Consider the following 12,327-nt stretch of genomic DNA (forward strand, 5'->3'; position numbering starts at 1 on the left):
TGGCCTTTCAAGGACATTTGGATACTGACCAGCCACCGGCTAAAGTGCCAAAACCCAAACAAAAATCTTCATCTCCTCAGTTCTCACCTCACCAGTCTCCTCCTCACTCTCCTCAACTAACTGTCTCTCCACCTATTACCCCCACTGCACAGTCTCCAGTACACTCTGCAAAGTCACACCAAGATGATGTCGAACCATGGGACCTTTATGATGATCCCATTTCTGACAATAGTCCAGAGTGCTATCCGTCAAAGCCATCACCCCCAGAGGATATCACCTCATACACTCAGGTTCTAGCTAGGGCAGCGTCATACCATAACGTAGCCTTGCACACAGAGCCTCTTGAGGATGATTTTCTATTTAATACGTTGTACTAAACTCACACCACGTACTAGAGTCTACCCATGCTTCCTGGCATGCTAAAACATGCACTTCTTTCAGGAACCAGTTAAGGCAAGAGCAATCACTCCTAGGGTAGAAAAGAAATATAAGCCGCCTACTTCTGACCCAGATTTTATTACCCAACACCTACTCCCAGATTCCGTAGTGGTCAGCGCAGCAAGGAAAATGGCTAACTCCCAGTTGTCTGGTGATGCACCACCACCAGATAAAGAAAGCAAAAAATGTGATGCTGCTGGTAAGAGTAGCATCACAAGCAGCTAATCAATGTCGAATAGCCATTTCCCGAGCACTAATGGCCAGATACGATAGGCCCCACTGGGATGAGATGAAAGACATCATCCAGCATCTCCCCAAGGATCAACAGAAAAGAGCCCAGCAGTCGAGGAAGGGCAGGCCATTACGAATAATCAAATCAGGTCAGCGTTAGACTCCGCAGACAGTTGCAAGAACTATGAATACAGTAGTCACCATTGGACGACAAGCATGGCTTCGGTCGGCAGGCTTTAAATCTGAAATTAGCAAGCTGTTCTTAACGTGCCATTTAATGAAAAACAACTATCTGGTACACTGGTTAATAGAGCCAATGAAAAAGGACGCCGCCACTGCTAAAGTTTTGGGAATGCTTTAATCAACACAATACAGAGGCTCATTTTGAAAGCCTCAATATAGGGGAGGTTTTAGAGCCCAAACATCTGAGGCATCTACCTCACAATCCAAACCATTTTACCAGCCACAGTACTAAAGAGGGGGGTTTAGAGGAACCTACAAGGGAGAATTTCCCAGAACTAGGGGAAAATATCAGCCCTCAAAGCAAACCACACACACCAAGCAGTGACTTGCTCCACATCTTCCCTCACCACACTTTCCCTGTGGGAGGAAGACTGCAAAAGTTCCACACACACTGGTTACCCATCACAACAGACAACTAGGTCTTATCCATTATCCAACATGGTTACTGCATAGAATTCGCACACATTCCTCCAGATATACCTCCAAAACCACACAAGCTCTCCTCCCAACACAGTTCAATGTTGCAAGCAGAGGTACTGTCATTATTTCTCAAACAAGCCATAGAGCTTTTACCACATCATCAAAAAGGAACAGGGATTTACTCCCTGTATTTCCTCATTCCCAAAAAAGACGGAACATTGAGACAATACTAGATTTCAGAACTCTCAATCTTTACATCCTATCAGAACACTTTCACATGGTAACACTACAAGATGTAGTCCCGCTGTTACAACAACAAGATTTTATGGCAACACTGGATCTCAAAGATGCGTATTTTCACATACCCAGCACACAGAAACTATCTTAGGTTCGTAATACAAGGAAAATATTACCACTTCAAGGTGTTAGCTTTCGGGAGGATAAGAACAGCTCCCAGAGTATTTACAAAATGCTTTGCCGTAGTAGCAGCCTACATAAGAAGGCAACATATCCATGTCTTTCCATATCTCGACGACTGGCTAATAAAATCCAACAGCCAAACAGTGTCAACACCATACACGTTATGTAACACAGACCCTACACACACACTAGGGTTCTCAATTAACTACCAAAAATGTCACTTACAACCAGCGCAGATTCAACAGTAGTTAGGAGCCACATTAAATACCCAAATAGCTCTTTGCAAGCCCAAGTCCACAAAGGGTACAATCATTCCACAATATGTTACCAAAAATCTAGCCAAACCAAAAGTACACAGTCAAATTTGTCAGGAAGCTGTTGGGCATGATGGCATCATGCATCGCCATTGTCCCCAAATCAAGAGTAAACATGTGGCCCCTACAACAGTGCCTTACAAAACAATGGTCACAGGCACTAGCCAACTTCAAGATCTAGTGTTGATAGACCGCCAAACACACATCTTGCTTCAGTGGTGGAATTCCACAAATTTAAACAAAAGGCGGCCATTTCAAGACCCTGTGTCTCCAGCCACAGTTACAACAGATGCATCAATGATAGGATGGGGAGCACACCTTAACAATCACAGCATTCAGGGATAATGGGACAACAAACACAAACAACTTCACATAAACCACTTAGAGTTGCTAGCTGTATTCCTAGCACTCAAAGCCTTTCAACCTCTTCTCGTTCACAGACACATTCTCATCTACCTAAACAAGCAGGGATGAACCCACTCATCACAACTTTGTCTTCTAGCACAAAAAATGTGGCATTGGGCAATTCACAACAACATTCACCCTGTAGCACAGTACATTCCAGGGATTCACAATCAATTAGCAGATGTTCTCAGCCGGGATCATCAGTAAACACACAAGTGGGAAATTCACCCCCAGGTACTGCACAAGTACTTTCGCCAATGGGGAACACCAGACATAGATCTATTTGCCACCAGCCAGAACGCAAAATGCCAAAGCTTCGCATCCAGGTTCCCCCACCCTCTATCCAAGGGCAATGCTCTATGGATCAACTGGTCAGGGATATTTGCTTACGCCTTTCCCCCTCTCCCGCTCATTCCATTTCTGGTCAACAAACTGCGTCAAAACAAACTCACACTCACACTCCTACTTATAGCGCCAGCGTGGGCACGTCAACCATGGTACACCACATTGTTAGACCTATCACTAGTACCACACATCAAGCTACCAAACAGGCCGGATCTGTTGATACAAAACAAACAACTGATCAGGCTCCCAAATCCAGCAATACTCAATCTAGCAATCTGGCTCCTGAAGTCTTAAGAGTTTGGATATCTACATCTTCCACCAGAAAGTATGGAAGTAATTAAACAAGCAAGAAAACCCACTACCAGGCAGTGCTATGCAAACAAATGGAAAAGGTTTGTCTTTTACTGCCAATCCAAACACAACACCTCTTTCTGCATCCATACAAGACATTGTAGGTTACTTAATTCATCTACAAAAAGCAAATTTAGCTTTTTCAACCATTAAAATGCATCTCACAGCTATTTCAGCCTATTTACAAAATATTCAAAACAAGTCTCTATTTAGAGTTCCTGTCATCAAATCCTTCATGGAAGGGCTAAAACGTATAATACCTCCAAGAACACCACCAGTGCCTTCATGGAATCTCAATATTGTACTCACACGGCTCATGGGTCCACCGTTTGAACCCATGCACTCATGTCAGATTCAATATCTATTGTGGAAAGTAGCATTCCTCGTTGCAATCACTTCATTACGAAGAGTTCGTGAAATACAAGCATTCAGTATTGAAGAACCTTTTATACAAGTACACAAACATAAAGTTGCACTTTGCACAAACCCAAAATTCCTACCTAAAGTCATCTCACCCTTTCATATAAATCAAACAGTGGAACTTCTAGTCTTCTTCCCACAGCCAGACTCAGTAGCAGAAAGAGTGCTCCATACATTAGACATTAAAAGAGCTTTAATGTATTACATTGACAGAACAAAATCATTTAGAAAAACTAAACAGTTATTTGTCGCATTCCAAAAACACCATACTAGTAATCCTATCTCAAAACAAGGACTAGCCAGAAGGATAGTAAAGTGCATCCAAACCTGTTACCTAAAGCTAAAAGACCGCTATTAGTAACACCAAAAGCACACTCCGCCAGGAAGAAAGGGGCAACAATGGCATTTGTTGGAAATATACCAATGACAGAAATCTGTAAAGCAGCCACTTGGTCAACACCCCACACATTTACCAGGCATTACTGTGTAAATGTGTTAGCAACACAACACGCCACAGTAGGACAGGCTGTGCTAAGAACACTATTTCAAACCACTTCAACTCCTACAGGTTGACCACCACTTATGGGAGGAAAACTGCTTTGTAGTCTATGCATAGCATGTGTATCTGTTCATGGCATGTTCCGCTGCAGATTCACATGCGCCCTCCCTCCTCCCCGGGAGCCTGTAGCCGTTTGTTACACTTCAGTTTGTACATATGTGTATATATATCTCTATTCCATTTGCATGGACATCTTTCTTTACACTCTATCCCTCCTACCTTACCCTCTGCAGGAAAACAATCTAACATGGAGTCGATGCCCATGCGCAATGGAGCTGAAGAGGAGGAATCACTTGATCCCGTGACTCAAACACTTCTTCAAAGAAAAACAACTTGTAACACTCCGAGCCTAACACTAGATGGCAGGACCTGTACATATCTTCAAAATGATGTGATTCCACACGTCATACGGCTGCACCACAATATAGTTCCACAGATGCCATCGCACAAAAATGCTGATAGATCTATTTTAAAATGTTAATATTTTTATTGCAAATAAAGTGCAAATACGGTGCTGCTCCCAAACAAACTAGTGTCAATGCTTTCGGCTGATGCCTTCTGTGGACACTTTAAATCCCCCCCCCCCCCCCCCCCCCCCCCCCAAAATGTTCTAAACTCCCTCAAGTATCCCATTAGTCCTTTGTCTATTCTTACTGCTACACAATGCAAGCTACTGGAGAGGGCATCTTATAATGTATAGAATGCCACATTAATGCTCATTACATCTAATATTCACTGATGCTACACAATAGTCACACTGTTCTAAATATATCCAATATATTATACAGAGAATTATCAAATGAATCATAGTAAATATATAAATAACCTATAATAATGTTATAAAGCAGTCAAATTCTCATTAATCAAGAATCCATGGGTTTAAATATATGCATGTACATAAAAACATCAGTTTTACCTAATGTATGTGTATTAATACAACAACTCATTGAGTTAAAGTGACACATGTATAAATATAATCCTTAAAATTGGAAATGTAGTGACCAGATGACTTCATAACATATAACATCATATCCTCAAATAATATATTTATCCCGATACAGATATATGTTCTATGGCATGTGTAGCTGCAGATACACATGCTATGCATAGTCTGCCATCTAGTGTTGGGCTTGGAGTGTTACAAGTTGTTTTTCTTCGAAGAAGTGTTTTCGAGTCAGAGGATCGAGTGACTCCTCTTCTTCGGCTCCATTGCGCATGGGCATTGACTCTGTTAGATTGTTTTCTTCCTGCCATCGATTTCGGACTTGTTTCTTTTCGCTCTGATAGTTTGAGTCAGAAAAGTCATAAAACTCTGTAATTCTCATCGGTATTGTTTCGATCGCGTACCATCTTCCATCGACACTTCGGTACTGTCGGGTCAAACCTCTTTACTTGCCTTTTGGGGCGCCCACCCAACTCTGGCCTGGTTGGGCCGACCGCGTGGAAGCCTTACGGACCGGACCCCATTCTGCTTTTGTCCTCTGTGCCACGCAAAATTCCCTACACAGTCCAACATCTCATCTGTAATCTTTTTCCCCAGACCATCAGGAAGAAAATTGCGAGGCCTGCAGTTCCTTCCGTTAGAAGAAAATGCTCAGAGAACGAAGAGCACGGAGACTCGAGATGGCAGCCAAAAGCACCGAACGTCTCAACGTCGAGGAGGAGGAGATCATGCACACAGCTGTCTCTGTTCAAGGATCCGACTCTGAGCATGAGTCAGAGGAGGACAGACCGGTCACGGCAAGACAGCACGTGAGTACGCCTGCCCTTGTCCCAGCCAAGCCCAAACATAAGGCCTTGGGAACCCCACTGCCGGAAGGCCATGGCTTGAATCGTAAAAAGACTTTCGGTAACCAAGTGTAGGAAGTTGGCTCTGTATGCACTATTTAAAAGTAAGGAATAGTATGCACAGAGACCAAGGGTTCCCCTTAGAGGTAAGATAGTGGCAAAAAGAGATAATACTAATGCTCTATTTTGTGGTAGTGTGGTCGAGCAGTAGGCTTATCAAAGGAGTAGTGTTAAGCATTTGTTGTACACACACAGGCAATAAATGAGGAACACACACTCAAAGACAATTCCACGCCAAATAGGTTTTCATATAGAAAAATATATTTTCTTAGTTTATTTTAAGAACCACAGGTTCAGATTTTACATATAATACTTTAAATGAAAGGTATTGCAGGTAGGTACTTTAGGAACTTTGAATAATCAAAATAGCATATACACTTTTCACATAAATCACATATAGCTACTTTAAAACCAGACAGTACAATTTTCACAGTTCCTGGGGGGAGTAAGAGTTAGTTCTTGCAGGTAAGTAAACCAACTACGGGGTTCAAGTTTGGGTCCAAAGTAGCCCACCGTTGGGGGGTTCAGAGCAACCCTAAAGTTACCACACCAGCAGCTCAGGGCCGGTCAGGTGCAGAGGTCAAAGTGGTGCCCAAAACGCATAGGCGTCAATGGAGAAGGGGGTGCCCCGGTTCCAGTCTGCCAGCAGGTAAGTACCCGTGTTTTCGGAGGACAGACCAGGGGGGTTTTGTAGGGCACCGGGGGGGGACACAAGTTAGCACAGAAAGTACACCCTCAGCAGCACGGGGGCGGCCGGGTGCAGTGTGCAAACACGTCAGGTTTCCAATGTAAATCAATGGGAGACCAAGGGGTCTCTTCAGCGATGCAGGCAAGGGGGGGCTCCTCGGGGTAGCCACCACCTGGGCAAGGGAGAGGGCCTCCTGGGGGTCACTCCTGCACTGGAGTTTCAATCCTTCAGGTGCTGGGGGCTACGGGTGCAGGGTCTTTCCCAGCCGTCGGGATTTTAGAGTCAGGCAGTCGCGGTCAAGGGGAGCCTCGGGATTCCCTCTGCAGGCGTCGCTGTGGGGGATCAGGGGGGACAACTTTGGTTACTCACGGTCTTGGAGTCGCCGGAGCGTCCTCCCTGAGGTGTTGGTTCTCCACCAGTCGAGTCGGGGTCGCCGGGTGCAGTGTTGCAAGTCTCACGCTTCTGGCGGGGATTGCAGGGGTCTTTAAATCTGCTCCTCTGAAACAAAGTTGCAGTCTTTTTGGAACAAGGCCGCTGTCCTCTGGAGTTTCTGGTTCCTCTTGAAGCAGGGCAGTCCTCTGAGGATTCAGAGGTTGCTGGTCCTCTGGAAAGCGTCGCTGGAGCAGGTTTCTTTAGAAGGCAGGAGACAGGCCGGTAGGACTGGGGCCAAAGCAGTTGGTGTCTTTCTTCTTCTGCAGGGGTTTTTCAGCTCAGCAGTCCTCTTCTTCTGTAAGTTGCAGGAATCGGAGTTCCTTGGTTCTGGGGAGCCCCTAAATACTGAATTTAGGGTGGTGTTTAGGTCTGGGAGGGCAGTAGCCAATGGCTACTGTCCTTGAGGGTGGCTACACCCTCCTTGTGCCTCCTCCCTGAGGGGAGGAGGGCACATCCCTATTCCTATTGGGGGAATCCTCCTTCTACAAGATGGAGGATTTCTAAAAGTCAGTCACCTCAGCTCAGGACACCTTAGGGGCTGTCCTGACTGGCCAGTGACTCCTCCTTGTTTTTCTCATTATCTCTCCTGGACTTTCTGCCAAAAGTGGGTCTGTGTCCAGGGGGCGGGCATCTCCACTAGCTGGAGTTCCCTGGGGCATTGTAACACGAAGCTTGAGCCTTTGAAGCTCACTGCTAGGTGTTACAGTTCCTGCAGGGGGGAGGTGTGAAGCACCTCCACCCAGAGCAGGCTTTGTTTCTGTCCTCAGAGAGCACAAAGGCTCTCACCGCATGGGGTCAGAAACTCGTCTCTCAGCAGCAGGCTTGGAGAGACCAGTCAGTCCTGCACTGAACAATTGGGTAAATTACAGGGGGCATCTCTAAGATGCCCTCTGTGTGCATTTTTTAATAAATCCAACACTGGCATCAGTGTGGGTTTATTATTCTGAGAAGTTTGATACTAAACTTCCCAGTATTCAGTGTAGCCATTATGGAGCTGTGGAGTTCGTTTTTGACAGACTCCCAGACCATATAATCTTATGGCTATCCTGCACTTACAATGTCTAAGGTTTTGCTTAGACACTGTAGGCGCATAGTGCTCATGCACATATGCCCTCACCTGTGGTATAGTGCACCCTGCCTTAGGGCTGTAAGGCCTGCTAGAGGGGTGACTTACCTATGCCACAGGCAGTGTGAGGTTGGCATGGCACCCTGAGGGGAGTGCCATGTCGACTTAGTCATTTTCTCCCCACCAGCACACACAAGCTGGCAAGCAGTGTGTCTGTGCTGAGTGAGGGGTCCCTAGGGTGGCATAAGTCATGCTGCAGCCCTTAGAGACCTTCCCTGGCATCAGGGCCCTTGGTACCAGGGGTACCAGTTACAAGGGACTTACCTGGGTGCCAGGGTTGTGCCAATTGTGGAGACAATGGTACATTTTAGGTGAAAGAACACTGGTGCTGGGGCCTGGTTAGCAGGGTCCCAGCACACTTCTCAGTCAAGTCAGTATCAGGCAAAAAGTGGGGGGAAACTGCATCAGGGAGCCATTTCTTTACACAGCCACTTGGTCAACACCACATACGTTTACCAAGCATTACTGTGTAGATGTGTTAACAACACAGCAAGCCACAGTAGGTCAAGCTGTACTAAGGACACTATTTCAAACAACTTCAACTCCTACAGGCTAACCACCGCTTTTATGGGAGGTACAACTGCTTTGTAGTCTATGCATGGCATGTGTATCTGCAGCTACACATGCCATTGAACGGAAAATGTCACTTGCCCAGTGTACATCTGTTCGTGGCATGTTCCGCTGCAGATTCACATGCACCCTCCCACCTCCCCGGGAGCCTGTAGCCGTTTATGTTCAACATTCACTTGTACATATGTGTGTATATGTATGTGTATGTATATATATATTCCATTTTCATGGACATCTCTTTTCTTTATACTCACTCCCACCTTACCCTCTGCGGGAAAACAATCTAACATGGAGTCGATGCCCATGTGCAATGGAGCCGAAGAGGAGGAGTCACTTGATCCCGTGACTCGAAAACACTTCTTTGAAGAAAAACAACTTGTAACACTCCGAGGAATCTGCAACGGAACATGCCACGAACATCTCCACTGGGTAAGTGACATTTTATATATATATATATATATATATATATATATATATATATATATATATATATATATATATATATATGTATATATATATATATATATTCACTTCATTCACAAGCTGCAACCCCTTGCGCACATTCACTGCACATATTTTTGCTTAGGAGAAAATGACCATCTGCCAGGTGATTCTTTCAAAAATTAATTTTTTCAGCGCTGCTCCCCATAAGTGAAAAAAACAAAGTGTCAATGCTTTTTGGCTGGCTCCTTCCACTGGACACTGATCCTATTCACATGACCTCTACATATAGATGTTGAGTCCTTTATTTGTTTTTACAACTGCAATGTTAAGAATATCTTTTCGGCCATCTTTAGATGGGGAGTATAACATGAACGACCTAATTCTCACCCAGGAGATTGTTGCATAAATATGTTTTTCATAATGTTTCTCAGAATCTTCAATATTACATATTTAAATTCATTCATGATTATTAAAAACATGTCAACAGTTTTACATATCCATATCATGAGTCCCATTTGAAGATTCTCATGCACTATCTGACCACATAGAATCAACTTAAACTGTATCTACACATCCCTGTGAGTATTTTTTAAATCATATGCACCTGTGGATCATCCACTCATTTAGGTATCAATGCATCATGTGTTCCGTTTTGCTCAAAATGAATATGCCCAGTATGTCATATCTACTTGGACTATATTTACTGAAACTGATAGATCTTCTAAATTGTATAAAAATTGGAACATTTGTGGCACATAAATAACCAATTTCTGCGCATCTCATTGTCAGTGTATCATGTAATTCAGCTCAGTTTAACCACCTTATTGATAAAGTGCGGTGCAATATAATAACTCATCTCTAATGTATAAATACTGCCAAAATATCCTTGCTTGTGCATAAGAATAATCATATGTGGGATCCATTCTCCCCATGATCCTTTTGAGACTGCATTTCAAACGTTAATAAAGCGCCATTTGCTGTGCAAATTGCAATACATATTAACAAGCAAAAAACATTTTACATATATTATCTTTCCATAATACTAAATGTGTCTAAAAATGTAAAATATTTTTAAATCGGAATTATTTTTGTTTTCTTCAAAACCACAATTTGTTGTCCTGTAATAGACGTAGTGAATACGGTGCTAATGTATGCATATCTGCTACCCATATGTTGTCCTCGTACTTCACATGTGTGCATGAATGGCCTCCTGACATGTAGTCAAATAGATGTTATACAATCTTAAGACTCATCTCAAACATCTCAATTAATCTATCCCACTAAAGTGAAATAACTTGTAAACCTACATAAATACACATCATTGTGCAAATATCGCCATGCATAACCGTTTTCCTTCCTTATCGTAATTACGCTTATCGTTCACTGGTTTTGCCAACTGACAAGGACTTCTATATTCAGATCTGTAATATATACAATAACATTGTTTGTCATAGATATATATGGTTTATTCTTATTTGTTAAGTACTTGCATTTCGTGGTAAAGGCTTTCGTTGGAAAGGCATATTCATTGTAATCTAGTTGTAAAAACATTTTCGTTATAACGTTAGCGTTATAAAGCCTTTCTTTATAAAAGACATTCAGTATTCCCTCATACATCCTATCGCGTGTTATGGGTAACTCGCCACTTAGAAATGCCTTGTAATGAAGGTTGAGAGAACTCAAGTTGTATGTAATAGTATTTTCTTGCTATCCTGTTTTTTCCTTATTCATTCCATTCCTGTTTCTTGAAGCCCCTTAGAGGAGATTTGGGGGGGGGCTTAGTAGTCTCCTTTTTTCTTTTTAAAAAGACATATGGTGAACTGTGCTTCAACTTGGGGGCTGGTGGTTATGCTTTTATAGTGCACTATGATGAAACTATGTTTGTGAACTTTGTCTTGAATGTAATGGTCTAAATTCCGTCCCTCCTCATTTAGGCCATAATGGAGATGGAATATATCCGCATCACAGAAGATGAGAATGATGAACCCATGGAGATTCCTTCTGAGGACGATGGCACGATCCTGCTCTCTACTGTTGCCGCCCAGTTCCCTGGAGCATGTGGACTCAGATACAGAAATCCAGTCAATCAGTGCATGAGGGGTGTGCGGTTGGTGGAAGGAATACTGCATGCCCCAGAGAATGGTTGGGGAAACCTGGTCTATCTCGTCACTTATCCTAAAGGTATGTGTCCTCTTGTTCGTGATGTTTGAAAGCATCAATCTTGCAGAGTTCAATGGACATGGTTTTATAGGATACTGTTGTCAGTCGCTGTTTTTAGTGGGAGCAAATGATCAAGCTGAAACATTTATTACAGACAACAAAAGGAAAATGGATGAAAATGATGCATCATCTGCTGTTAAAGTGAAACGTGCAGTGAAAACATCAGACTTAATTGTTCTGGGAATTCCTTGGAAAACATCCGAACAGGACCTGAAGGACTACTTCAGCACCTTTGGTGAAGTTGTCATGGTGCAGGTCAGTGCAGATAACATATATTAACTTTCATAGGTCCGGAACACATACTATACGTGTTGTAGCATATTCCCACAATCCATTATGGTAGATGCAGTTCAGTTACTTCACTATAACTGCATTTCAGTTATTTTAGCAATTAAGTACATTCTCAATAACTAGGGAAATGTTCTAAAACACGTTGCATGGTTTTTGCTAATCGCAAGGACAGGTTGTTTCTGCATTGGAGTGCCCTCAAGCTTGGCAATCATCAGAGCAGATTTTTTTCTTCCTTTAGAGTTGGCTACAAACCAGTTAGCTGTGAATATAATGTATGAATTAAAGCATGGATGCAGCCCTATTGGATCAGACAATCGGTTGGCTCACTCCTGCTCAAAAGGAGCTTTTTAATGTTTCTCAGATGTGCGACACCATGAACATGTTGCAGTAGCCCTTGTTAGATTATGTATGGTACATGTAGTTTAGTTGGGTAATTGTACATGGATATAATGTGTTTTAGCAAACAAGTATTTGCTTGGCTAACTCTGGAATTTGTCACATGTTCCATGGACTTGAAGCTTGTCAGACGTAATACTGGAAGAGTATTTATTCTTCTGTGTGT

General features: G+C 43.1%; 1 protein-coding gene across 11 annotated transcripts in view; it reads left to right on the forward strand.

Moving 5' to 3' along the window:
- The window catches only part of LOC138301106 (TAR DNA-binding protein 43-like), a 154,983-nt gene that overhangs the window by 69,691 nt on the left and 72,965 nt on the right, over positions 1 to 12,327 (forward strand). For 6 of the 11 annotated variants that reach the window (XM_069241222.1, XM_069241220.1, XM_069241219.1 and 3 more), the window contains 3 exons: positions 5,687 to 5,898; positions 11,189 to 11,435; positions 11,569 to 11,729. In XM_069241222.1, the coding sequence (XP_069097323.1) occupies positions 5,737 to 5,898; positions 11,189 to 11,435; positions 11,569 to 11,729 (570 nt within the window). In that variant the 5' untranslated portion in view covers positions 5,687 to 5,736. The remainder of the gene's footprint in view (positions 1 to 5,686; positions 5,899 to 11,188; positions 11,436 to 11,568; positions 11,730 to 12,327) is intronic. The other 5 variants (XM_069241228.1, XM_069241227.1, XM_069241226.1 and 2 more) reach the window with 1 other exon arrangement.

This window comes from Pleurodeles waltl, chromosome 6 (assembly GCF_031143425.1).
Source record: "Pleurodeles waltl isolate 20211129_DDA chromosome 6, aPleWal1.hap1.20221129, whole genome shotgun sequence".
Lineage (NCBI taxonomy): Eukaryota > Metazoa > Chordata > Amphibia > Caudata > Salamandridae > Pleurodeles > Pleurodeles waltl.